We start from the raw sequence: 27,754 nt of genomic DNA on the forward strand, positions 1-27,754 counted from the left end.
GAACAGCCCAACAGCCCAGCAGAGCCTCCCCCGCAGGGCCGGGCCGCCCTGGCCCCGCCTCGGGGCGCTGCCCGTGTCCCGTCCGGCCCTGCCCGCGCTGCCCGAAGGCCTTCCGGGCCGGCGGAGCCCCGGAGCCGGTGCAGCCGGGGGGCCATGGGCCCCGGCGGGCGCTGGGTGCGGGCGGCACACACGGCCCTCAGCGCGGCCCTGGCGCTCGGGCTCCTCCTGCACCGCACGGGTGAGGCGGGGCCCGGCCGGGCTGCGGAGAGGGGGCGGCCGGGGCCGGGCCGGGCCGGGGCCGCTCCGCCCCCGGGGCCAGGCGGAGGACGGGGATGGCGGCCGGGCAGTGCGGCCCCCGCGGGACACGGGCGATCTGCACCCGGCCGCGGCCCGGGGGTGCCCCGAGAGCGAGGGGGGTCTGGGGAGTCCCTTCTCAGCCTCTCCCCTGGTCTCTCCCCATTCCCTCTTCTTAGATTCGGGACCCCTTTGTTGAGGCCAGAGAGAAAAAGCCAGGAGGTTTCACTAGGAGCTGCTGCTCTCTGTCTTTTCTGGGTACCTTTCAGATCTGCAAAAGCAAGAGGAGCGCGGGGAGCTGCTTCAGCCGCTGATCTTCGTTTTGCTGGTTTTATGCTCAATCCTGCTGTACTTCAAGGTGTCTCTCATGGATCCGGGTTTTGTTAAGCCTGAAGATGAAGTGAAGGTAGATCCCTTCATGAATAGATCAAAGTGGAGTAGCTGTAAAATCTATAGGCTTTTCTACTTTTTCCACTCTGGTAGATAAGAACAATGTGAAACAGTTGCTGTTGTGTTGGCATGAAGGACACATGCACAGACCGCTGGAGATGAGGACAGGCTGTCTCACACTGGTATTTGGTAACAGCAGTAGGGTTTACAGGCTTTAAATGTGCCTTTCACACCACACTTCCCTTGTATGTAACTGTGCCATTTGAGCTCAAGTCCTCTCCTAGAGCAGAGGCTGCAGTGCCCTGTGGAATGTGTATATGACCTATTTTACAATAACCACTGCTAAGTGGTACAAGTGCAAAAAAAGCCCCAAATTAAAGGGCAGGCTTGGCAGACAGTGCTCTCTGCAGCTCTATTTATTGAACTCTTTATGGATTTGTTGCCCTCTCAGAGGACACATCCACAAACAAGTTACAGTGAAATAAATGGAGATGCAAAGTTTCAGTAACTGCTAGTCTGCTCAAGGTTCACTGCCTTATAGACTGTAGGACAAAAGCATTATCAATCTTAGTCATCCATCATTAATGTCAGTGTTGGCTGTGTATGACTAATTAGCACTGCTCATACCAAAAAGATGTTATTGTGTTTAGAAGTGAAGCCTAACCTTGTTTTTGTCCCAGACTATATCTTGTCCACAGTTATTTCTGCCTCTCTGCAAACATTCTTTGGAGGGTTACAGTAACCTGTTTTCTCTCACTGTACCATAACTGTCTGCAGATGCTCTAGGTATTCTAATGAATTATTTTGTTCCTAATGATAGAGATAACAAGCACTGTGTAACTGTTAAGTAAAAGTATGCAGCAAGACAGCTCAGTCATGCTTAGACAGGAGCCCAAGAACTCTCAGTCCATTCCTTTCTCTTTTTTGTAGGAAGGTGAAGATAAAGGACAAGGTGTGGTGATCCCTCAGCTTCCAGGTGACACTAAGCTGCGGCGCTGCGGTTACTGCCTGGTGAAGGTGGGCATCCAGAACATGCTGGAAGAGGAAGGGATGAGTGATTTGAAAGCTTATATTGTTCTTCAGCTGCTGTTAGTGGTCTGTAATTGCTGCTCAGAGGAGGCTGGGCAGACTGTGTAGCTAGACAAGTACTAGTGGAGTTTTCCAAGGCTGAAACAAGTCCCTGCTGGCTTATAGAAACAATAATGGTTTTTTTGCCATGAGAAAATTGTATTCCACATTCTTACTGCCATGTCAGACAGACCTTGCAGTACTGTCAAAGAAGTTATTTTGAAAATACCTTGATAGTCAGAAAAGCAGCTGAGTGTAACTTGTGGGAACTGCTCATTGTTGTGGATTTGTTCAGGGCCTTAAAACAACAAAACATTGGCCTGAATGGTAAAAGACAGCATGAAGGAGAAATTACAGCAATTAAATTAGCTCTTAAAACAGTTTGCCTAAGCCTAGAAAGGCTTGTTTTCAGAGTGATCCTTATCAGCTCCCATAAATTCCCAAAGAGTATCAGCCACGAGGAATGAGCTTATTGCAAGAAGAAAAGCTGGCAAAGCATTTATACACTGCAGGGGACAAATCCTGGGAAGGCCTACTTTTCTCAGCCAGGTCTTTCACCTTCTCTGATAATTGCCTGATAATTGAGCTGTTTTCTGTGCAAGTGTTTTGTACTCACATGGAGGCACTTCTCTGTACATCCCCAAAAAGCATCACATCCCTGCCCACTCTGTTTGATAGTAGTGGTTCTAGTTTTTCACCTCAATACTCTGACTTGTGCTTTCCTGACTACAGTGATTTGCTTTGTCTCCCTCCTTGGCACACTGGACTTCCTGTATTAGGTGGATAATAAAGAAAATGTGTAGATAGGAGTGTGGGAGAATCACTTAATTTCAATGCCACCCATTTGGGTCTTGACCAGGAGAATCAAAATCCCTTTGATTTGTCTTAGCAATGTTATGTGCTGCTGTCTCACGAGTATTTTAGGGACAATATTGTGGGGAAAGACAGATTTGCATGATGTTCTCTTCTACTAAATGGGAGTGGGACAGCCATGAACTATAGCCAGTGAAGTTTTTTCTTTTCCTGGTTGTGTTTTGCAGCAACCCATGCGAGCCAAGCACTGCCAGCAGTGCCAGCACTGTGTGCGGCGCTACGACCATCACTGCCCCTGGCTTGAGAACTGTGTAGGAGAAAGGAATCACCCTCTGTTCATAGTTTACCTGAGTGTGCAGCTTGTGGTTCTGCTGTGGGGAGGCCATGTTGCTTGGTAAGGCTGGGAGATGGCTTTTGGACCTCTGAAATTGCTGTAGTTGTAGTGCTCCTTGGGCTGGCATAGAACATAGACTGGCTCTGGATCTTCACCCTCTTTTGCATCCTGGAGCTCCCCAGTCTTGAGCAGTCTCTGGTAATTTAAGTTTCATTGTTCATTTTGCTTCAGTCCCTGTAACACAATCTTTGTTTACACATTCAAGTGCTGGAAACTCCAACAGGGTTCCAGCTGTTCAGGAGAGGAGTGAACCCAGGGTGATTGTGTCTCACAGCTGTCAGGGAAACAGAATCTTCTAAATTTAGCTTCCAATCCCTGTGGTGCAGTCTCTCAGGACTTCATAGTATATTAACTCTCTGTAGTCAAGGATTATTAGCAGCTCATTAGTTATGAATCAAACTTAAATGTGTCATCAGGTTTGCTTACTTTGTGAAACTAGTTCTGCTTCTTTAACTACAGATTTATTTCTGTTTGAATTGAAAGGTCAGGCCTTTACTTTGAACAATCCCGGGAGTGGCTGCAGCACAACATTTTCCTCCTTGTGTCCTTCCTCCTGATACTCATATTCACCATTGTGGTCCTGCTGCTGCTTGTTTCCCACCTGTACCTGATCTCATGCAACACCACGACCTGGGAGTTCATGTCCCACCACCGCATCTCCTACCTGCGGCACTCCGAGCTGGAGAACCCCTTTGACCAAGGGATAATCCTCAATCTCTGGAGATTCTTCTGCTCACGCCACCTCACTGCATGGGAGAACATCTATTTTCACAAGAACACTGAGCCTGTCTAGTCCCAGTGTGCCAGCACACCTGGCAGGCTGCTGGGTAAAACTTTGCTGCTGTTTTCCTTGCACTGAACTTTAACACATCGTGGACTATGCAACCTGCTCCACAACCTGTTCATCTGCAAATTACATGTAAGGGATAGTCAGGGTTATTTTTGATATATAAACAACACTCTTAAAGGCAAGAATACAGTTCTGGGAAGGGAAAAGCCAGCAGAGCTGATTTCCAGACTGACCAAGGTATCTCTAAATTTATTTCCTTTTGTTAAGTGCATCCACTATCCTATCTCTCAAGAAGAAATGGAAGATTAGCGTGACTATTCATGTTCACTTCTCTTCTCCAAGGTCTCCCTTGCCTTTTGCTGCTAGGGAACAGCAGCAATTACAGATAAAACCAGCCAGGATCAGTGTAATTCCTGTGGCCTTTTTTCAGCCAAGTTCTGACTGTGAGAACTGCAGTGCCTTTTGGCAGTAGCATCAGGCATGTAAGAGAAATATTTGAGTAAATATTTAGAGAGCCAAAAACAAATTTTATTTTGTCCACAGGCCTCAACTTAATGCTTTCCATGAAGACTTAAGGCTTAATACTGCTAATGTGCATAAGAAAGAGCTGTAAGACATCCAAATAATCTTATGAGATAATTAACCTGTATTTTGTGATGCCCTGAGCAGCTTCCTCACAGCTTTTTAAGTTGATGATGCTGCTAAAAATTCACTGTTTTGATTTAAGTCAGTGAAGAATTATACCATCACTTTCCTTTGGACAGAAAAGTAATCCTTGGCTACTGAGTTATTTCTGCAGATAACTGTGCTCAGGCCTTTGCTCTAGGGAGAGAAGCAGGAGCAGAGGTTGGTACCTCATGCCTAAAGTAACACTGCTGGTAAAACTACTACTACCTCAACTCACTAGTGACATTTTAATAAAATAATACAATTTCAATGGAAGAGAAAAGCTGCCAGGTCCTGAGATGAGAGATGCTGACAGCTTTCAGGCCAGCAGCAAGAGGATCTGTTTTCCATTGAAATAAAAAGTCATACTTCAGATTTCCATGGGGAACTGAAAGGAAGTTTGGGATGACTGATCTTAGCTTTAAAACAAAAAAGGCTGTGGTGTGAATTTTAGTCCTGACCCTTTTCTGTTAAAACAAAAACAAACAAAACAAGAAAAAACCACCACAACAAAATGTTAGCTAAAATTGTCTTGTGCCTTAATTGTCTTGGCTCAGGAATTAACACCATCTCAGAAGCACTCAGGGTTTAAAGTTGATGAACACTCATGAAAAAATAGTGTAGTTACTAATACAGCACGACAGTCCAAAAGCAATTTAAATGCAGCAAAAGATCCCTTTTTTGATCAGCTCCAGAGTTTGTAATCTCTGCAGAGTCTGCCCTGTTCAGGGTAGAAGATTTATCAGAGGGATATCAGAATGCTAAGGATTGTTTTTGTAAAGAAGTGTACACCATTCAGAAGTATTCTGAGGTTGCTTGTGTTGCTGTGGTACCTGCTGAAGTGTGGATCATCTGTCACACTGCAATTCCTGATTCTTCAGGTATCAGTCAAGTGAAACTTTATCAGCAGGTACAACAGCTCAAAGCACTTTTGCTCTGTCTGGTATTTCTTTAAAATATACCTGGGTGTTAATTTACCTTTTTTTTTTTTTTTTTTACTCAACCATAAACTATAAAATAAAATATTAAATATGCATTTTTAAATTGTGTATGACTCTTTCTTTGAACTCAAGTTCTAGGCTTCACCTGTGCTAACAATCCAATGTGCTGCCTCCCACTGCACAGTGGCCTTGAACTAAAGCCACAAAACACACCACAGAGGCCAAACAGCAACTGCCACTCCAACAAGAGTGAGGAAAATGTGTATCCTGCTCTAAGCAGGCCAGTGCACTGCCAGGGTGAGCAGGAGGTTGAAAGGATCTTTGTACATGGGAATTTTCAGAAGCAGCTATACTTGGCTCTGAAAATAGGAAATCTGGCTTGAGTGTGAAATAGGCCTGGTTTGCACAGAGCTCTTACCTCACTGAATCCTGAAGCTCTGGGACCTGCCTTGGCTTAACAATTCCCTAGATCCTTGTCTCCAGCTACAGCACAGCTGCCTTAGGCCCACTCCTGTCTCCATCTGGTGAAAAACTGAAAGAGCAACGATTGTGTCCTTGTTTGCATCAGATGCCTTATCTCTAAAAACCCTTCCCTTTTTGCCCAATGAGCTAACATTATGAATTTAAGACATGAAAATGTATCTTATCAAGTATAATTACAAGACAGATTATGAGGCAATGAAATCACCTTTAACTCCCTGATTTTCCAGTACTGACTGTCATTACTTAGCTGTCCCCAAAAATTATACAGGATGTACAAACTGATAAAATCTGTGGAGACATAAACTGACTGCACTCATTGGTATCTCTCAGTTGATGACACCATGCAACATGTACAGATAACCTGAGTGAGAAGGAAGAAAGAAAGAAAATATTACTACTGGCATTTATGGAGAAAACAAAAGTCCTGCCTGTTGAGCATTTTAGTTAGTCCTGATCTGAAACATTTAGCTAACACAAAGGAGATGAAAAGCTGAGTATTTACTATATAGAAAGGTATCTTTATTTTCAAAAAAGAAAAAAAAATGTGCAAAGCTGTGGAGTTTGATATCATTATAAACAACAGTTAAGAGTTGGCATCCTTAAATAGAAAGATTCATCTTCCTTCCAATAAATCACTTGGATCATTATCCAACATCATTGTCTTGGTAGTGTTAAAATCCATTCCTTGGCTGGTATACACATTTTTATGAGTGGGAAATGGCATACAATCATTACCAGGAGGAAATGCTGCATCTCTAGAAAATCACTAAGAAGTGGCCATTCCCCTACCATGCTACAACTTTAAAAATCACACTACTTACTTAGGCTTTTTGCAAAGAGTAACCTAGGTTGCAGAGATGATTTGATTTCAAGTCCAGCTTAAATTCCAAATTTCATCTACGTTCAATGACAGAAGAAGATACACCCTGTCAAATGTTAATTATTCCTTAAAGGTAACTGACATCCTTCCTACATATGAGGTTGGAAAACCACAGCTGAATGTGGCTGGAAAGCCACATTCAGCTTTCAGGGCACCTCATGCTGGGGCCATCAGCACTACCTGTACTACAAACCCTGTTGGCTTTTCCACTGGCCCTGCAAAGTCTCCTCTATGCTCTCTCCAGGTGGTAACAATCTCTTCATGTTTTTGTAGCCCAGGAATCACACATCTAAAAGATGTCTGGAAACAAAGTCAAAGTCCTTGAAGACGGTCTGCTCCTTCTTGGTTAGGACAGAAACCTCCTCAGGAGGAGTAAGGATTGGCTTTTGGGAGGTGAACTCTTCATCAAAGTTGCTGATGTCTGTTGGATCTCTCAGTGTAGGCACAAAGGGGGGCTTCAGCCTCCTGGCAAACAAGGCATTCCAATCAATTCCCTGTAAGAAAAGGAAGGCAGAGATTCCATGCAGTGTATTTCACAGCTACAACTGTATTTAGGAAGGACAAAACTACAGCTGAGCCATGGCCAGGTGGATCTGTGGATCCCAGCAATTTCTGGTGACATCCAAGTTCTTTTCTTGCTCCAGTGCAAAGCCAGACAAGGGTTATAAGGCTAAAAACTTTTGGACAGATGAGTAATAATGAGGAGAGATGGCAACACCTTTGCCTGGAACAAACACATACCCCTGACACAAAGCAATTTAACCTCCATTTCTTTTAAGAGTCGTGTATCCTGCAAATGCAGGTGATGAAACAGACTGACTGACAATCACTGTGATCACTAGATAACATCTTTGATGCTGCAGTTTAATTTTAAAAGGAATATTTGTTCATGTCTCTAAAGTTAAGTATATTTGTACATAGAAGCAGCACAATCAGAAATAAACTGACTCTGAAAGCTCCCAGAAAACAGACTTGGGGGTGTCATTTCAAGCAAGACTTGAAACACATATTCCTGAATGAAGTAATGAGGTGCAACAGAAACTATCACTAAGATCTCCCTGATAACAAAGGGAAATAAGCCTCAACACCAACAGAGAGCAAATCACTCTCTGCTCAAACACAAGAAACACGGGAGAGGTTTAAACCAAGTTCCTACCTTAAAAAAGGGCTGAATTTTAATCTCTGCTGCATCTTTTTCCCCTGCTCCCAGTCTACGCTCTGGACATTTCCGAAGCAGCTGCAGAGATATCAGTTCAAATTTAAACAATGGGAACCAGAATGAACAGAAATGATGTTCCAGAGAGAAAAACAAAAGAAAAGGAGGTGGACTGATCCCTCGGTGTTTCCTCATTCTCACTTTGCACCAAGGTCATCATCTGCCAGGAATAACTCAGACCTAGTTTCTTGTAAACAATTTGCCAACAGCAATAAGATAACTGCCATAAACTGCATGGAGCATCTCAGCTTAATTGTGCACCTGTGACTATGGGGTCACATTCAAAAACTGAATCCAGTCATCTCCACTGAATGGCTCTGACATTCTTGCCCTTGAATCAACACTTCTCAGTGCCAGACTTAGCAGGAACAGTAAGCAGCCTGCTTAGTCATCCTTACACGGAAGAACTGCATTTACGTAAAGAGAAGAGAGGGGAAATACGTGCAAATTTTAAATATTTCCTTAGCCTATGTAGGCAGCTCCACATTACACACACAAATGCTGTACAATCCTAATCAAGTCCCTCTGGATCCACTTACACAGTAAATGCAAATTCCTCAGGCTCCCAGAGACCCAGCAGCCCTTTACCTTACGGATTATGGCAAGTGCTTCAGTTGAAAGGAATCGCGGATACCGAACTTCATCATTGACAATGCTGTCAAAGACTTCCTCCTCATCATCTCCAGGGAATGGTGACTGCAATTGGGACATGCTATTATTCAATCCACATAGCACCCATTCCTCACTATTAAATAAGCATAAGACTAGCAGGGAGTTGTATGGATTAATTAATTACTGTTTGGCAAGCTCTATGAATGAGAAAAATGTAACTGAGGTATTAATAAATAGTTGGCTACATTTAGCAATATTTTACCTGGGGTGGTCAGGTCCCCAGGCCTGGTTAGTGAGATGCCCTGAGGGAAGCTGGCCTTACCTCACCAACAAGCATCTCATAAATGAGCACACCCAGGCCCCACCAGTCCACTGCCCGCGTGTACGAGATGTCTGTCAGCACTTCTGGGGCCAGGAACTCAGGGGTGCCACAGAAGGTGTTTGTCCGGTCTCCAAAACCTATTCCTGTAGGAAAAGGACACTTTGCTAAAATCCAGCACAAGTTACTGAATGGATCTGATGCAGCCTCACCTCCTGAAAGCTGTAGTTTGTCTCCTTATGTTGTTACCTGGGCATGGAGAATTGCCAGTGAGAAGTGTGAAACCTGAGGCCCTCAACCACTTCAAATAACAAATATACAGACAATGCTTAAATAAAGAGCAAACCCAAGGAAACTTCCTGCATGTTTCATTGCTCATTTACTCATCTACATGTTTTACATGATCCTATATTCTGGCTCCTTTGAGCAAACAAGCACATTTTAAATGCTTTCATAAGTCTCCTGAAGATTACACAACAAGGTGCTCTTCCCAAATTCATCATGGCCAGACAGGTGAGGAGTTTTTTGTTGTTTGGCTTTTTTGATGTCAATTTTTTAAATGGGGATTAATACAAGTTACACACCTACTAAACCCCAGATCCTAAACTGATCCTGATGGCTCAATTTAAGCTTCTCCAGTTGCTCACCTTCCTTACACAGTCCAAAATCTGCAATCTTCACAAATCCTTCAGCATCTAAAAGGAGATTATCCAATTTCAGGTCCCTGCAAGCAAAGGAGATGAAAGAAAACAGTGGATGAAGACTGAGGATTGTCACCCAACATGGCTTTTTTGCAAGAGGCAGAAGGTAGGTGTTAATAAAGAGAATAAAATCTAGATTGAGTAAAGTCTACATTTGGTTTAATCATGCATTGTTTGGAAGATTCCCATTAATTTATTGATATTTTCCCCTAAACGAAAGGCTCAAAAAGCATCATGGAGCTGGGTGGGGATTATTCATCTGGAAAAGAGCTCCCACAACAACATGACAAATGACTTTTTCCAGTGAAAATAAAGCAGTGACTTACAGGTGCCCCCCAGAATGTATTGACATGTCACAGAGGATTAATCACCTGCAACATGCCAGATGAATAGCTTCTAGGTGACTTTCTCTACTGTGAGCACGATGAACATGCTGATAGTGACAGGGAAAATAAAGACAGGCAGAAAGATTAGAAACCCCAGCAAGAAAGTGAGCTTCAGACACAGTTACAGAAAAAAATCAACCTTCAAGTTGCTGAATTGTCTTGAGTCTCTGCTGCATTACCTATAAACAATTTTCTTCTCATGCAAGAACTGGAGCCCCAAGACTACACAGGCTGTATAAAACCTAAAAGACAGAAATAGTTATCAGGCAATATATGAGATTCGAGTTAAAAATTTATAGTGCCTGGAGACAAGAGCAACTCTAACTCACTGTGCCATATGCTCTGGAAAGACATCTTCGTGTATGCGCATCATCAGATCCCCTCCTGGAGTGTATTCCATCACAAAACAGGCATGGTGAGGGGTCTGGAAACAGGCAAACATGTTCACAAGGAATGGATGATCAGAAGAATTGACCACCTCAAATATTCGCTTCTCACAGTTCAAGCTGCCAGGATTCAAAGAATGAAAACATCAGTGCTAAACAGACTCAGCAGGAAAGACTGTTTTAAGAAAGAGAGGATGAAGAAAATGTTTATATCAGAAGTTAGAGAAATAAAAAGTGAGGGGTAATATAATATTTATCTCGTATATTTCCAAACCTTGAGTTTTAGAGTATTCTTCAGGTATCATTCTTACAAAAGTTAGACACCATTCTAAGTTTCCTTATTTCTGATTTTAGTTATCCAAGTCTTAAGGTCACATTTAACCTTGAGAGTACCACAGCCAGTACCATACCTTTAACATTTGATTACAGTTGTGGTAATGTAGCCTCTGGCAATAGCACCATCTCTAAACAAAGCTCACCTATCAATTTCATCTCTCCTAATAATGTCTTTTTTCTTCAAGGCTTTGATTGCATACAGCTTCCCAGTTGCCTTGTATTGGGCTAGCAGTACCTGAAAGACAACAGAAAAGCTGTACTTTAAGCAATTTTGTATTTCCTTATCAGATTACTTTAATTCAAATTGATGCTAACTATTTCCATCCAGTCCAGACAGTCATCCTCAAAACCAAACTCAAGGAACTCGAAAAACACAGCACTTCTATTTTGCAGCAGTCCAGAAGGATGACAGTGTAAATTATGTCCTTCTCCCATACAGCACTATCACAGCTGGCCCAGTGCTTCAGAAGCACCTCAGAGCTCTCACAGAGGGAGCCATGCAAAGTTTTGGGAATGGAGCTCTTCCACTAGTGATCCTCATGAAAGAAATGTTAATGGTGTGTCTTGATTTAGCACTCTCAGGACAGAAGGAGAAAACCTTTCTCCAGGCCTTGAAGTCACAAATCCTCAAGAATTTTGACTGTTAACAACAGTTACCAGCTGCTTATGTGGCTGGGCTGGGTTTGCTGTTCCATATCTGCACTGTAACAGATCTCTCCTGTCCTGCAATGTTTCTACTCAGACCTCCAGGCAGAGCCCCACTGTCACAACCACTGCCCTCCTCCACAGTGGACTTCTCTACTACCTTCCCAAAGTGGCCACGGCCCAACATGGCAATGCAGTGAAAATCCTCCAGCTGAACTGTCCTTTTCCTGCAGAAAAACAGAGAAGAGATAATACCCAAGAGATGCATGAGCAGATATCAGTGTGTGTTTGTGTTAAGAAAAGAAGCTCTGTATAGCAAAAAGAAAAGCAAACAACTGTGCCAACCACCCCTCATCTAATCCTGACAACTAAAGCTTGTGCTGGTGTTCTGCCACTTAAGAAAGAAGAAGGTAACCCTGATGAAAGGAAATTGTCTTTTTTAAACAATAGTTAATTGTTTTTTTACTTGTCTGGGTATATTTACTGCTGTGTATCCCTGTTTTAAACAAAATGTGTCTGTAGAAGTGCCACAGACTATAATCAACCTCCTGTTTTATGCCTCCCATCATAATAAGAGACAATGTACTGCAAATCAATAGAAAGAGAAGAGTGTGAGGGATGCCAAAAGTAGTTCTGGAATGTATTACTTAGTACACAGACACATCTAAATATACTACACTTACACTGCAGTACACAGTGTAAGAGGTGATTTAGTAGAAGACAGACTCAGTATTTGGGTTAATGAACAGATAAGACACAGCAGACATTCAGACAAGTGAAGTTCAGAGCAGGTTTTTCATTGTATTGTCCACACTCAGCATTAAAAATTTGTTGCTGAGAAACCAAAGCACATGTTGAGCAGAATTTTAGACTTCATGCTCAAAACTTTGAGCCCAGTGACTCTTTAATCTGTGACCTGAGACAGCCCATGCTATCCACAGTTACCTTGGAGACGCTGGGATTGGAAATCCTGTTACAGGAGAGCTGCAAGGCTTCTCCTCAACATGTAGCCTCTTCAGGCACTAGGAGGAGAATAAAAAATACAGTGGGTCATTCTCTGAAATCACCAAGTCTAACCTGAACACCCACATCCAACTTTTCTCCTCTGTCTGGATCCAGCATGACCACAGACATGTTCTTGCAGATGGTCATTGCGTTTGCTCAGACATAAATAGCATAAAAACAGATTATCTATGAGCACACAAAACTATCCCCATGTACAATAATTTTAATAGGGTCAAATCTTTTAAAATAAACACTTTTAAAAGTCTAGGATAGAACATTTACTTCCTAGATGTCAAGAGTCACAATGATCAAAGAATGCAGTTTCCTCTATCACAAAAGCCAAATGAGAAAGGGTACAAACAGGTGGCAGAACAGGTCATTTTACTGCTCAAAGAAATTTCCTGCTCATTCCTGACAGAAAAGTAGAGCTGCTCTTGGTTTTGCCCAGTTTCTTTAATGACAAAGAACCTCATTTGCTTCTGAAAGCCTGCTGAACCTCCTTCCCTGCTTTCTCTGTGCAGTCTGTTCTGTACTCTTGCCCTGAACTCCCAATGCTGACCTACCTCCTATTTTGCTTCCCCAAGAAAAGCAAGTTATCATTTTTTTAAAAGAGGGGGAAAAAACCCATACAACTCTTTTTGAAGACTCCATGCCAAAATGGTTCCCTGGATTCTGAATTCCTGGAGATCAGCCAGCTAATGAGGCACCTGCCCAAAGTATAGCAAATTTCTTCAGTAATAAAGTAGAAGAACAGGGTTTAAAAGAACAGCAACCAGCAAAGACAACATTCCCAATTAGCCCAGATGGTTACCGGAGAATCTGCAGGGGATGGAGCTGATTCCTTGGAGTTGGCCACCAGAAAAAGCCGTGGAGGTTTGGGTGGTGCTTCATCAACAAATGCAAGCTTAGCCACAGGGAAATCACTGCATTTGTGAGACAGAATTGAAGGAGATTTTGCCTTAGGGCAAAATTGTACACAGACACCTTTGCATCACCTCTGCTGTGTTAGTTCAGTCCAAATCACTGCACAACAGGACACCCTGGCTCACACTGTGAAGTACCAACAAGAAATATTCTCTCCTAAATTAATTAAAAGTTGGTTAGACTCACACTCTAACACTGGCTCTCTGATGCTATAAAATTAATGAAACACACGTATGTAGAAATAAGTCTTTAAAGAAATCTTGATTTTAATAGCAAGACAGTAACTGAGTAATTTTTTTTCCTTTCCTAAGTCCTATGCATCAGTGGGAATAATCTCTTTAGAGAATAACTGATTCAATTTAAAAAATATTTTGGGGAAAACTTTCTTCTATAGCACATTCAAAATCTCAACTATGTCCCTTCTGAGTGCTACATTACTCATGAAAGCAGAGTGCATTTTTTATCACAACAATCACATGGTGACCTTGCATAGCTCAGTTACTGTACTGGGGAAGTAATTAAATGGGAATTCCATTTAATGAATGGAATTTTCTTTCCTTTAGAACACAGAAACTGTACATCTTTTTTTTCTAGAAAAAATTAGTGTTTTCCTCCACCTTGGTAAGGTGCAACAGAATTTTAAGATCTACCCTACACCCATTCCAACACTCAGGACATCACTTACCTACTCAGTTTGGACCCTGAATCCCCATGACTTTGTGGGGAAACTGGAGGAAAGTCTGTGTGATTGGGATCATGAAGTGGGGGACTCAGAGTGCTGATGGAACTACAGGGAGGGAGGAAACTCATCATCAGGCGACCCCAAGCTGCAACATTCATGTTCATTTGGGGAGCTCGGAGAAATTCCTTCCCTGGAGGAGCCAGAGTCAAACATCAGTAAGATTACAACACATAAATTACAGTCTCACATAGTGTTAAACTCTAGTTTTCAACTAAACACCTGGAGGTTACCCCAAAAGGGCAGCTCACCCTTGGGAGAATGGGCTTTTCTTCAGGGAATAAAGATTAATGATGATGATGATGAAACAGATCTGCTATTTCAGCTAAGTTCAGCTCCATATAATATCATAACAATCTTCAAGTTGAAATTGAATAGAACATTAATTGATTTTACTTCAAGTCAGGTTTTCTTCTCTTTCAACACTACATTTTAATTATGCAGCCTGCTAACACATTCTGAAAATGTGTTAAAAAGAGTAAATATTTGGGATATTTTCATTATTTTTACTACTTCCTGAAGAGTATAAATATAAAATCTCATTTATCCTCACTGCCACAAAAGCTCGGTATGTAAAGTTTCACCTTATTCAGCTTCACAAGGGAGAATTTGCAGAGAAATAAGAAAGTATGCAAGCTATTCCAGTCCATAAATCTCAAACCTGAGCCAGCTCAGCATTTTATGATGACAGCTCTAGAGACTTGATAGTCAGTAGCCTGTTCATGCTACAGTGTTCTGTCATTCAGAGTTTCCAGAAAAGCTCCCAATATCTGTTCATCAGTAACAGCATGGCTGGTTAAATTAGTACAGTTTGAGTCCTGGATCTTCTCATAGAATCATGGGTTGGTTTGGCTTGGAAGGGACCTCAATGACCATCTAATCCAAACCCCATGCCATGGGCAGGGACACCTTCCACTATCCCAGGTTGTTCCAAGCCCCATCCAGCCTGGCCTTGGGCACCTCCAGATATGGCACAGGCACAGTTTCTCTGGGCAACCTGTGCCTCACCACCCTCACAAGGAACAATTTTTTCCCAATATCCCATCTAATCCTGCCCTGTCAGTGGGAAGCCATTCTTCCTTTGTCCTGTCACTCCAGACCCTTGTCCAAAGTCCCTCTCCAGCTTTCTTGGAGCCTCTTTAAGGCACTGGGAGGGGCTCCAAGATCTCTTGAGAGCCTTCCGGAGCTGAACAGCCCCAATTCTCTCAGCCTGTGTCCAGAGCAGAGAGGCTCCAGCCCTCTGAGCATCTTGGTGGCCCTCCTTGCTGCATGAGGTCCACATCTTTCTTATGCTGGATGCCCCAGAGCTAAGTGATCTGTTAAATAACTAGCAATTAAATCCTCTTAGCAATGTTAATTGTGAGTAGCAGCACCATGACAATATTACATTACACATGAAGCTGCAGCCAGACTGCCTGCACTTCATGTGACTGAACAAACTTTCACATACATTGTAATTAGAAAGAGTTTTAACATCTCTCAGATTGAGTAGGACAGCAGAACCTCCTTGTGTAAAACCCCTGCTCTCATCCTGCTCAGTCACTTCTCCAGCAGCTCACCTTTCTGTTTGGGGAAAATGCGCTTCTGTCGCTGCAGTTTTGGTTTCCTCTCAATGACAGGATTACAGAACATCACCTGTCAGAGAAGCAAAAGAGATTTTTCAGGATTCTTCATTTAAATTGTAAATCCAAATTTTCACAGATGCCTTTTTTCTTATCAAAATCTCCATTTCTATCTGTTTGGTAAATTTTGAGTCAATCCCAGACTCCAAACTTGGTTATTCCAGATTCATCCTCTAATCAGCTGCTACTTCAGTTATGGGTTTAGAGACTGGAATTATCTGCTACCTGAAATTGAGAAAACCCCCAGAATTAAGACCAATTTATATTTCCCAAAAATTTTATCTAATTTGAATGAAAATAAATTAAATGAAGCCATGCATAAAGAACACGCCCATTTGTAAGATAACAAACACAGCAGTTCATGGCACAGAAGTAAAAACAAAAAAAAACCAAAACCAAATGCCACAAAGCAACCACAAAAAAGAAGAAGGCAGGGAGAGAAGGCAAAATTTGGTACATGAGGTTTAGATCCTACTTTGGAATGATAACTACAGGAACTCTCATCACAACACAAAGGAGAAAATGCTGTGGCCTTTAAGGGATTATCGAGATTATCTCTACATTGATGGTACTTCAAACTATTATTAGGCTCAGAAAGATGATAAAATAAGCATAGCCAGAGGGAGTTTGGATCTCTGATTCTACAGTCTCTGTGATTCAATTCTGACCATTAAGCCATATGTTTAATTAAAGTGCCACCAATGACTCATAATGAAAGCAAATAAAAATGAGCGGATTTCACAGCACACACACACAGGGTTAGAGTGGAGCAGCTGAAGAGTCACTCCAGGCTATGGATGTGCACATCTATTCTATCCTGTTGTTCCTTACTCTTCTATGGGCTATGATGCAAGAGAGTTTCAGGTATCACTCTGCACTTCTAGATTATTGCTCCTTCCATTCCTTGTACTCTGGGTTGAACAACTGCTTTCAGGGCAGATACCCTAAAGAGACAGAATTCTCTGAGAAAGAAACAAAGCTTACATTTATACCTCTGCAAAAAGGATTCCTTGGGGCTCCAGCGAGAGGCACATCCCATGACGTTCATTATCAAGAAAATCATCCAAACGTAAAAACTTCACTGCACAGAGCTCTCTCCAATCTCTCCAATAAATTGCAATTTCTAGTTCACGAGACTGGTGGGATGGGTGAATGGTGGGGGAGAAAACAAAGGCAGAATAATTACATATTGCTCCATACTCTAGAAATGGCACATGTATTTGTGAAAAAATAATAAATAAAATAAAATCTAAACTAAAGAGTATGCATAAAATACTTCTTTAGTGCTTCTGTTCCCTGCTTTTGATGTTTTTAAATCTTCTTAGCTACAGACCCTCTTGAAGTCCCCATTTAGAAATCCCTAAGAGCCACTTTGCTGATAAGATGAAATAAAACTGCTCAGATAAGGAGAGAAGGACAGCAGATGCTGCTCAAGCTGAATCTCTGGCAGTGATGCTCTGCCTCCAGGGGAAGGCCAAGCTAACTGGCAAATCAAAGGCCATGGGGACAGCAGCAATACAGGGTTGAGCTGAGTGGAATGACAGCTAAACAAACAAATCAGGTAAGGTTAAATGGAAAAATAAACACCACATGAATCTGAGGCACACTTACCCGGTCCAGCTCAATGGCAAAGCTCTGGTCCCACGCCTGGTTATTAACTGGTCCCCAGTTTGTTTGGCCAACCACTTTATTGTCCACTTTGAGCACAGCAAGGACCTCATCTGGACAAAGGCAGAAATGTGGATTATAACATTTAATCTCTCATGCTGAAGGTGCACATCCCAACCAATTTCCAGGAGAGTCCTAGGAGGACCAGGCATAATGCAATTCATTTTCTCTCTTAGTTTTGCAGAAATTTGGTTTCTTTTAACATCACTTGTACCAGGCTGGGCCAGTGAGAAGCCCCCTTGCTCTGATATGCCTCCAGCAGGTCCACAGGGAACCCTGTACTCACTGCTTGGCTCCTCATTCCGGTATTTTCCTGCAACACCACGGCCATGGATGCCCAGGCCAACTCGTGTCCGGGAAAGGGACCTCAAATCACTGGGGCTGCCACAGATGGGAGAAGAACTTGTCATTCGGGAACGTCCTGGAACATTTTCCAGTAGATCCTGACACCCCATCAGCCTCACTTCCAGCGTTCCTGAGGAATTTCAGGAGAATAAGAAATATCATTATACAAAAGATAAAGTGATTCCAGTCAGTCTGATTTCAAAGAGATCACAGAATTTCTCAGATTCACAATTTCTCGCTTAATAGTTTAAATTGAGCAAATCTATATGCTCAGAAAGCTCTGCCTGACCTAGAAGACAGAAGTCCAGCTGCTAGAAAATCCAATGTCAATATGACAACAATGAGAAAAAATAGAATTCATTTTTCTCTCTGTCCTCCTCACAACAACATGTGCTGCAGGATCCCTTTACCTGTAAGGGCTGTAGGTTTGATGACTGAAGTGGGTTGCATGCTGCCATGCCGGGCTCCCAGGGAGGAAGTGTTCACCAGCTCCTGTTTGATGAGGGCTCTTTTTGGGTGATCAGGAGAAAGCTCACTGAGCTGACGTTCCAGGGAGAAGCGCAGCAGATCAATCTTCTGAGAGGACTCTTGCAAACAACCCTGAGCCTACCAGTGTGAAGGAGAACAGAAAGCAGGAAGAAATTTTCCATGTAGAGCCATGTAGACCAGGTATTATTAACTGGAGTAAGCTTAAAAAAAACCCAACAAGACAACATCTTGCTAATACAGGATACAGATAAATTAAAGACAAAATATTTTCCCACAGAGCTTGAACTCCCACCAGTGTCACTTCTGGTGTTCTTGAGAAATTTCACCAAAGCAAGGAATGCTATCCCTAGAAGGGGAAGTCCAGTCTGCCTCAACAGAGAGACAGGAAATTCCTAAATTAGTAACATGGTTAACCCTGCTCATTCATGCTAAATCATTAATGTGGAGGCATGATACCACCCTCTCAAGAAGGCCTGAGCAATATCTGCTTACCTCAGCCAAAAACTTGCGATCCTGTACCCGACTGCCCCCCAGGATCTTCAGCACATTTTTTGCCCCCTCTGCTACAGCAGCTTCAATGCGCAGGTGATGCCTCAGCTCCTCAATCCGCAGCTCCAAAGCACTGATGGTGGTCCCCATCTTCACTGGCATTTGGGAGGTAAAACATGGCAAGGATGAAAATCAAGCTAGTACTGTGGATCTTAGGGCTCTGTCTGCATCTGTTGTGGGCTGTATCAGTTACTTAAAGCACGTTACCTGCTGGATCCACTGTATCTTCCATCCCTCCTGCTGACTGAGATACTTTCACAATGTGCATGCGGATTATTTCAATCTTTGTCTTGCTGTCCTGAAGCATCTGCTGAGCTGTAGCCAACAGCTTCCTCTCCTGCCAAAAGGAATCAGATGCAGAGAGAGAACCATGATCACTAAAAATGGCTGATGATGATGATGTGCTCACATATGAGGGTGAGGTGGTACTTGCACGAAGGGTCACAACTGACTCTGAAATGGAATACACAAGTGGTTATGTAAAGGAGGCACCACTGGGGATCAAGGACTCTGAGATCACCATCTCCATTTGCACAGGGAAAGGACAGGTCAAGGACGTGCCCAGTTAATACCAAATCCTGCAGTCACTGAGACTCCTTGTTCCCTGGTTAACTGCACTTACAGTGTTCTGTAAGCAGAGCAGAGGTTTTGAACACATAAAAATATCACAGCCCTCTTACACTGCTGGTCTTATTGAATTAAGCTTCATAATAAGCTTGTATTTGAAATGTTTTAAATTATCTTTTGACTTTTAAATGCGATTATGCCAAACTCAAAAAACTAGATGAATACAAATCCACTAAACCTCTGAAAATTTTTCTCACATAAAGAGATACCACATGCTGTGTTTTATCCTAAACAACTCACTGATATCAAAACATCACACCAACTAACTCAGTTACAACACCAATGCTTTCTTAGCTTTCTTTCTTCATCAGTAACTTAATGCACCTCTTATACCACCCTTATGTGCTGTCATTATGCTGAGACTCAAAGTACACAGCTAGGATTCAGGCAAGCAATCTTTGCAAATTAATTTCTGTCCCAAATTAATTATAAGAGAGAGATTTGTGTATATACTTAAAATACAAATTTTGATCCAGTAATCCATGCTCCCAAATGGCTCCTTATTCCTGCTTACCTTGGATGCTGAATACATTTGGATCATGTTCTCAGCTCCTTGTTTCACTTTCATTTCAACATGCAGCTGCTTTTTCAAAGCTTCAACCTTCCTTGCCATGGGGTCTGGGTTTCTTTCCCAGAGACAGGGATCTGGAGATACAGATCCATCTGCACAAACAACACAATCAATACCATTAGTCATCTTGTCTCGTTTCATTTCACCAGGTTACAGGTGGGTGACTCTGCAAAGGAAAGTTAGGCTATAAAATAAGGTACAAAAAGGTCTTGTCTACAAAACAGATTGGGAAACACTTTCAAATAAAACTCAAGCTCATATCTGTAAATATTTCTTAATTTATCAATGAACCTGTCATAACAAGCACTCTTCCAATTTTATACTCATTATCCTATGAAATACTTGGATGTTGAACTGCCCAGAAACCCTATTCAAATCTCTTCAATTCCACCTACAGCCTATTCCTGAATATAGCCCATGCCTACCACTCTCAGCTGGTTTTCTCCCTATACTCCCTTTCACCTTTATAGCACCATTCTGAACTCTTTATACCCCAGATAATTTCATCAGATAAAAACCAAAACATTCCCAACACTGATGAGCCCTCAACATAAGACTATACCAATTCAATATCTCTAGAGATTGAAGCACTCCAAGAGAATGTTGCAGCCAATCATGACCCAAGAACTACCTGTCGTACTCTTCTCTTTGTCTGGTATCAAAATCCTTGCATTGAGCTCCTGAAGTTCCCAGTGCAGCTGCTCCAGTTTTCTGTTGGAAGATTTCAGCACGTGCTCGATGTGGACAAGGTTCTTTCTGTCAGTTGTGGCTTTGCGCAGGTTTTCTGCTCCCTCTTTAATCTTCAGTTCCTTCTGTATGGCCCGGCGGAGCAGCTCCTTCTCACCCTCCAGCTTCTGCTGGAAGCTTGGATCCATTAAATTCACATCATTGCCCAGCTGCAAGAGAGAGCTGCCCTGCAGCCCAAGAGCATTGAGCAAGAGGATTTCAGAGAGTTCAAATCCAACCATTTTTATGACACTGCAGCAATACCTTCATTAGATTCCACTCCTTAATTTCTTTCAGAAATTCCCAAGTCAATCTTTTCACCAATTTTTCAAGAAGACAAACCTACATTTCAATTCCAGAGGACATAACACAACTTTGATTTTAAGATGCTTTAATTTGATTTTAAATCATAATGGAGAAAAACCTTCATTTTATTTGTCCCCTTGTTATTTAGTGTCTACACACATCTTATTCTTTAAGAATCAAAGTTCAGCCAATATTTGCTCTTGTTCTAATCAACATTACCTTTTACCAGTTTGATGTTTTAGATACATATTTTTATCTGATTATGCCTTGATGCTGACTGCTCAAAGACATGTCTCAGCTAATCTGTTAGAGCTTTCAGGAATGCCACAAGCATGTGTTAACCCTCAGCTGTTGTCCCTGAAGAAGAAAAACCAAGCCCTACAGCTGTTTTTACAAATGAACAAGCAAAAGAATAAGTTTGACTGTGTGCTGTGTCTGAAAAGGTGAGCAGACTAATGTCTCAATCTCTGTTCTCTAAAGGCCACGCTAAACACTGATTATTTTGAGTAGCATTAGTGGCATTCACTCTTGTCCTGGGCTTTGTTTTACATCATTTCAAACACCACTTGTTCTAGTGAGATATGGCTCAGGAACAGCTCTGGACAGAGCTGCTCTGTCACAGACTCGGGACATACCCAGTTTGGGCAGAGCAGAGTTTATCTCACTGCCCAAATAAACACTGGATTCACACAGGAGCTGCAAAGCATCCCTAAGGGTGCTGCCCAACACCACAACACATCCAAGCAAGAGCTTGTGCTTCTCCCTTCAACAGGAAGAGCAGCTTTAAGGCATCCAAAGCTGTGAATGCATTCATAACCTCCCATAATGACTCACACCCATGGCTTAAATGCAAAAGAAGTGGTCAAGCACTGCCACAGTAACTGGCTTAACATCACAGAGCACATCAGTGCCTAAAGACAGGGCTCAGGAATCCCGACTTGTTTTCACACTCTGTCACTGGCTGACCACATTTCCAACAACAAACCACACTGGCTTTGTGTTACTCATGTACATTAATACACTTCCAGAGTGTGCTGTGCATCCAAAGCCTCCTCCAGAAACAATTACTTAATCAAAGACTCAACCAAACATCCTTGATTAGTTTTTGCTACAATTTCAGTCCAATAGCACAAAGAAAAAAGGAAAAGAAATCCATTTGAAAAGTTGGCCTAAATCCAAGCTTTGGCTGCAATGGCCAAAATAGGAGTTGTTCAGATTGGTAGCAAAACAAAAAGGTTCAGACCAACATCCTGATTTCAGGAAGTTCTCGCCCAATTAGTAAAGCCAGGAACTAAGCCAGAGCTTTGAAAGACATCCAAAGTTTTGTGAGGAAGAATTTGAATCATGGAGTTCCTGAGTCACAGGCAACCTTTACCAGCCCTAAGTTGGAAAATCAAAAGCTCTTTATCCAGTCTGTAGCAAGTTATTAAAAGGAGTATGGTGGTCACAATTCCTATTTAAATAACTAATAAAAGCACATAGATTCATCTTCTATCCAAATTATGCAAATGGGTGTAAGAATTTCCCCCTCTGGATTCACTCAGAGTAAAGGAATGAGCAGTGGTACAACAGTAGTACCAATAAAAGGTGCTGAATATGAAGCTCTGGGTATTGATTCAGAGAACAGGTACAGCCTCAGCAGTTCTCAGGTCAATTTTCCCTACATCAGTCTCTGCCAAAAACTAATCTGAATATCAGTTAATGCATCAGGCTAAATTTCTATATTTAGAATGTAACATGTTTCACTTCCCCATCTTGCCCTCTGCGGATCAGAGGGTGCCATAGCATGAACATTGTTTGCACCAGGAGATAGAACACTCCACTTCTGAGAAGCACGGGAAAGACAAATTTGCATTTGGGTTGAGCCATTTTGCCTTCTGGCTCAGGAATTTCGGTGGGGTGTCCTGACACTGCCACAGCCTGTGCTGCAGCTGTTCTTGGGTTCCCTGGAAAGGTCAGTCTCCAACACAATCCTGCAACACATTTACAGCTTGCAGAGAAATACACAAAGTAGCTGAAATTGGCTTGCTTTTGGCACTTGTAGTGGGGATGCTGGAGCTCACCCAGAATTTCTGCCAGGCTCGTGTCATACCCAAGTGTCCAGACTGCTTTCTAACCAGCACAAATTTCAGCAGTATGAGTTACACTTAATCCTTTGGATTGCAGCCAGGGAGATCCCATCCCATCAATTATGCCCAGCTTGGAAATTAGTTTCACCTGCACAAAGCCCAGAGCAGTCCTGCCCTTTACACTGACACAGAAATTGATTTATAATTTGACTTAATAAGCCAGTGGTGAGGCTGCCATCCTCCCTGCAGCCCAAACATTCCCAGGACATCTTAAATCCCATCTTTCACAGCAACTTCATACCGTAGGGATGAGATGCACGTTGGGGAGCCTCATACCAGCTACATTCATGTCTTACAAGAAAAAGTCACGGCTAATTTAGGAAAAAGACTCTTTGTGGTCCTGCCTGGACCATTCCCAACTCCAAGGCTGAGGGCTGAAAGCAGCGAGCCACCGGGATGGGAAGAACCCGGCAGCCAGCGCTCTTTGTGTCGGTCCCTCTGTCCCTTCTTTCCCAGATTAGGCTTGAAACTTTCGTCTCAAGGGAAGAGGGCAGAACATCTTCCCCTCTCCGGGGAGCTTGTTCCAGACACGAATGTTTTCCCAGCCCGGAGCCTGGCTGCCCTCCCGGCCCCGCGCCAGCCGCCTCGCCCCCAACACCTCCTCGACGCCGAGAGATCTCCTCAGCAGGCACCAACTTGGCCCGAACCCCATTTCCCTGAGGCGAAGAGGGACATTTTTAGGGGATCCCATCAGCTTCCCACACCCTCTCCCACCTCCTTGGGGCGCGGCCATGCAGGCGGAGGGGGAGCGGCGTGAAGCCCCTCAGCACAGCCGCCTCTGCGGGGGCTCCCGGCGGGGGATGGATGGATGGAGGGACCCGCACAGGACACAGGGACTCGCAGAGGGCGCAGGGCCGCAGGGCTTTCCCGCTGGGGACATGGATGGAGGGACCTCAGAAGGGCGGAGCGGGGTGCGGTGCTTTCCCGGCGGGGCAAGGATGGAGGGACCCCCAAAGTGTCCAGGGATCCCCAAAGGGCACAGGGAACCCCAAAAGGCGCGGGAACCGCCTTCCCTCCAGGCGCTGCTCGGCCCGCTGCCACCCCCGAGCCCTCAGCGCTCACCTGCGGGGTCGCCATTGCCGCCATTGCTCCGCCCGGACCGGCACTTTTCAAACTCGGCGGTCCCGGAGCCGCCGCCAGCGCCCTCTCGCGGGGGCGGCCCGGGGGAGCCGCCGGCGGGCAGACCTCGGGAGCCGGAGCGGGACGAGGAGCGGGAGCCGCCCTTCCCCACACGGCCCCGGGGCAGCCGCCGCTCCGGCCCCCGGCTGAGGAGGCGCCCCCGTCTCCGCCCGCCCCGGGGGAAAACGCGCGGTCGGGGTCCCGTGAGGCGGCGGAAAGGAGCGGGGACGCCGCGGACGCGGAGGTACCGGACCTCGCCCGCCGGGGACGGAGAGGCTGAGAGAGCTGGAGGGGTCAGTGCCCGCGGTGGTACAGAGCTGCGGGTCCGTGCCGAAGGGAGGGGACGGCAAGCACGGTGGCGGATCCCCGCTCCGTCCCTCTGGAAGCCCGGAGCAGAAAGCCCCGCGGTGGCCCCAGCCGGGCCCTTTGTGCCGGGGCCACCGGGTGGTTCCCAGTTTCAGTTCCCCACACGGGCTCGTGACCGGCGCTTGCTCGAAGGGGAAGCAGCGAAGTGCATCTCTGCTTGCGACGGGATCCTGCATCCCATCCCTGGGACGGGGCGATGCTGGGCTCTGGGGAAGTTTTACCCTGCAGAACTTCACACGCAGTTTCTGCTGAATATTTGAGTGAAAAAACGTCCTACATGCATTGGCGAGGCTGGCAGCAATCCCCTGGCTACCGCAGTGAAAAAACACCGTGCTGCAGTAGTGCCACAGCATCACACAGAACAGACTGTGTGTCACAACGCCAGTGCTTTAAACAAAATAATAATATACTTCTTGTTTTCAGGTGCTTAAAGACGCTCCTCAGCAGTATTACATAATGTTACTATCCTACTAATACGCTTTGCAGTAATGGAGAAGTGCACAACTGTGAATCAGAAGGCATTTGGAGGTGATAGCATTCCCACATACAAATTTAGAAACATACTAATAAACAGAAGTGTGTTCCTTTTACTTAATTAGAAGTTTTTCTAGCCTAAACATTTTGTGATTTGCAACTGAGTAATTAATAAAAGGAACTCATGATAAAATTAAAAATTTGAACCTAGCTTAACTGATTTGAATTAATAAAGCCTTAAATTAATACAAAGCTTTTGAATATGCCCCTGTTGTTAATAAAGCAAGTGCATTTGATTAATATAAATCCTTCAGAAACCTGATGCTATTTAGAGCATGGTCCAGGCTGTTTAGTGTTTAAGCAATTATTTTGACTGTTCCTTCAGTGGAAATACTGGAAAGAGGAAAATCAAACTAGCAAATGTAGACTGAGTTCAGAGGAGCAGGGGTGTTTCCACACCTCCAGCAGATCGGATCAAGGCTGTGTTTGGCAGTCACTGGGGACGAGCTTGGGGGGGCTCTGGGCCGGGGTCCTTTGCCCACCGCGAACTCGGGGTTCCTACAGCGGCTTCCCCCTTTCCTTCAGCTCTCAGACCCGCCAGGGGAGGCAGAGGAAGGGCAGGGGGCAGTTCAGGGATGCTGGGGAGCTGGAGTTCCCCAGCCTGGAGGGAAAGCGCTGGCTCTCAGCTCCCGGGTGACCCCAAGGCAGTATCCCTGGCTACCCCATATCCCAGCCCCGGGCATGGCTCAGCTGTGTCCCACAAATCCTGCAGAGAGAGGGGCCCGGTACGTGGCACCAGCAGTTCCTGCCCATTCGGCAGCCCCTGTCCCGCGGGAAGGTAAGTGTCAGAGCTGGGAGCAGGATGTGCCCCTCCAGCCCCGGGGGATGATCCCGGCGCAGGTCCTGCCCAGGAGCCGGCAAGGGGCGGCGGCACCGGCCCGGGAGCTGCGCGGACTCTTTGGGGGCTCCCGGAGCAGGGCGGGGGCTAAAGGCGCGTCCCGACCTTGAACCGGCAGTCCCTGTCCTCCATTATACCCCAGAGAGCACGCGGAAAAGGTGATGATCAAGAAAAAGCCTTAAAAGTTGCAATTTTTAATCCAGGAGAGAGAGGAAGGACATAAGCATAAATCTGTTTCCCGCAGGAATCAAATGCTATGTACCAGGCATCTGCGACCTCCCCTCACTCTTCTCCATAAAGGAAAAGCAAGCACTGTTCACATCACCCATGAAAGATGGTGTTTGGGACTAAAGATTTGCGTTTGGCACTAAAAAACTTGATTATTTTGAAAAAGACTCTTAGAAATGGTAACATCAAGTAACAGTTAAATGTATTTTAATTCCTTCAAACAGAAGGATAGCTTGAAGGTACAGCAGAGAAATTATTTCATTGATTTCATTCTCTTTAAAAAAACAAAAAACAAACCAAAACAAAAAACAACATGGCTTCAAAATTCAGGAACAGTATCCAATAAACAAAGAACTATCCTTATGCACCTGGTTTAGTGTGGTACAAAGAGCTTACAGATTTAAATGAATATCATAAATTACTGAGAAATCGATTCAGATAATGCTTGTTTACAGGGACAGAAACTATGTTGACAAGTATGAATAAGTACACAGATAATCTCTTTAAAAACCCCAAACCTTCCTGGCTGTATTTACACTCAGCTGTATTTGTTTCCTTTGGCACGAGAAATTACAGACAAAAGATTCCATTTTATAGCAATTAAATTTAAAAATAACCTTTGAGATAGTTAGGCCATATAGCCCCAGCACAGCAGCTTTATTAAATTGCTGCCAACCCTTATGTTCTAGCCCTGGAAATTCAAACCAAAAAACCTGAAGTCATTTACCACCTGTGACAAATTTCACATGGTGGGATTAACTGTATGTGAGGAACTCAAGCAGTGGGGAATTAATGATATTTAACAAGAACGAATCTCCCATTATTATCCAATGTAGATGTCTTTTAAAAAGCTCTTTATACACATATAAAATAAATCCAGTAAAAAATGGACACCCATTACATATATTCAGCCAAATTAGACATTAAGTGAACAGTCAGAGCACACGATGGCCAGCTGTAATATTTCTTGAGCATTGCAGAGAAATGTGTTAATCCCTAATCATTTCCATGCTAGGAAAAAAAAAATTAAATTAACACTTAACTAATATGGTTTATTCTTTTACCAGTTTACTCTTTAGCCATTTCCAGGAGTAAACCCTCAAGTTTCACAGCAAATTCAGTATTATCAGTACAGTAGCAAGAGTATTTTGGCACCCTGTAAAATCCTAAAGAATGCGCAAGAAAAAAATCTCTTAAGTAGCATTTAATTATCCAGACTTCTCATTTCTTGTTCCTGCTATTTGACTTTACAGAGCCTGAAGCTTTGATTACTTTCAAACCAGTTTTTATAAGTTTTCTGCTAGTAACCAACAGGGATGGAACAATGGCACAATATTTTTCCTAAAGCATTCAAGACTAGCAAAAGGTAATTTTCCTTGAGGAACTACAATTAGGACTACATAAAAATTAAGTAATGAGGCATCATGGCAAGAAACAGCACATCGACCCTCTACCACAATAGGAAGCTAATTTCAAACTTACAACAAAAAGGAATCAAATTAAAAAACACTAAAATTTATAGGACTTCATGGGTTTTGTTCCTTCTCTCTCTAGATGGTAAGAAACCATTACTGATCAACATTGTACTTGGCTCTGCAAAGCAGGATGAGGGCAGAAGCTTTTGTTGAGATGGAATAAAGTACATGGTT

At 43.7% G+C, this 27,754-nt stretch overlaps 2 protein-coding genes across 2 annotated transcripts; one reads left to right on the plus strand and one right to left on the minus strand.

Annotated features, from left to right (window-relative positions):
• Positions 1-125: 125 nt before the first annotated feature.
• Positions 126-5,412, plus strand: ZDHHC12 (zinc finger DHHC-type palmitoyltransferase 12). Its single transcript, XM_058818342.1, has 5 exons — positions 126-238; positions 564-700; positions 1,615-1,701; positions 2,793-2,959; positions 3,443-5,412. The coding sequence occupies exons 1-5, from the start codon at positions 154-156 to the stop codon at positions 3,750-3,752; spliced, it is 786 nt and encodes a 261-aa protein (XP_058674325.1). The 5' UTR covers positions 126-153; the 3' UTR covers positions 3,753-5,412.
• Positions 5,413-6,366: 954 nt separating this feature from the next.
• On the minus strand, positions 6,367-20,770 carry PKN3 (protein kinase N3). Its single transcript, XM_058818196.1, has 21 exons — positions 20,491-20,770; positions 19,803-19,951; positions 18,869-18,998; positions 18,605-18,756; positions 18,034-18,229; positions 17,565-17,753; positions 17,222-17,331; positions 16,603-16,746; positions 15,548-15,623; positions 13,935-14,121; positions 13,137-13,248; positions 12,266-12,342; positions 11,481-11,547; positions 10,819-10,910; positions 10,283-10,459; positions 10,133-10,195; positions 9,514-9,590; positions 8,870-9,012; positions 8,524-8,631; positions 7,876-7,956; positions 6,367-7,213 (listed from the first exon to the last, which is right to left on the minus strand). Exons 1-21 carry the CDS (start codon positions 20,732-20,734, stop codon positions 7,001-7,003), a joined length of 2,787 nt encoding a protein of 928 aa, XP_058674179.1. The 5' UTR covers positions 20,735-20,770; the 3' UTR covers positions 6,367-7,000.
• Between the last annotated feature and the right edge of the window lie 6,984 nt (positions 20,771-27,754).

The sequence above is a fragment of the Ammospiza caudacuta genome, chromosome 21 (genome assembly GCF_027887145.1).
Source record: "Ammospiza caudacuta isolate bAmmCau1 chromosome 21, bAmmCau1.pri, whole genome shotgun sequence".
Classification (NCBI taxonomy): Eukaryota; Metazoa; Chordata; class Aves; order Passeriformes; family Passerellidae; genus Ammospiza; species Ammospiza caudacuta.

Bases quoted from the DNA above. Each gene is read 5' to 3' on its own strand.
- PKN3 (XM_058818196.1), bottom strand. From the start codon at position 20,734: ATGGATCCAAGCTTCCAGCAGAAGCTGGAGGGTGAGAAGGAGCTGCTC. The intron at 15,624-16,602 runs GTATAAATGTAA...CTTCTCTGACAG, and splicing joins AAGGAATCCTTTTTGCAGAG to GTGATGTTCTGTAATCCTGT. The intron at 8,632-8,869 runs GTAAGGCCAGCT...TCCCAATTGCAG, and splicing joins ATGAGATGCTTGTTGGTGAG to TCACCATTCCCTGGAGATGA.
- ZDHHC12 (XM_058818342.1), top strand. From the start codon at position 154: ATGGGCCCCGGCGGGCGCTGGGTGCGGGCGGCACACACGGCCCTCAGC. The intron at 1,702-2,792 runs GTGGGCATCCAG...TGTGTTTTGCAG, and splicing joins GCGGTTACTGCCTGGTGAAG to CAACCCATGCGAGCCAAGCA. The intron at 2,960-3,442 runs GTAAGGCTGGGA...TTGAATTGAAAG, and splicing joins TGGGGAGGCCATGTTGCTTG to GTCAGGCCTTTACTTTGAAC.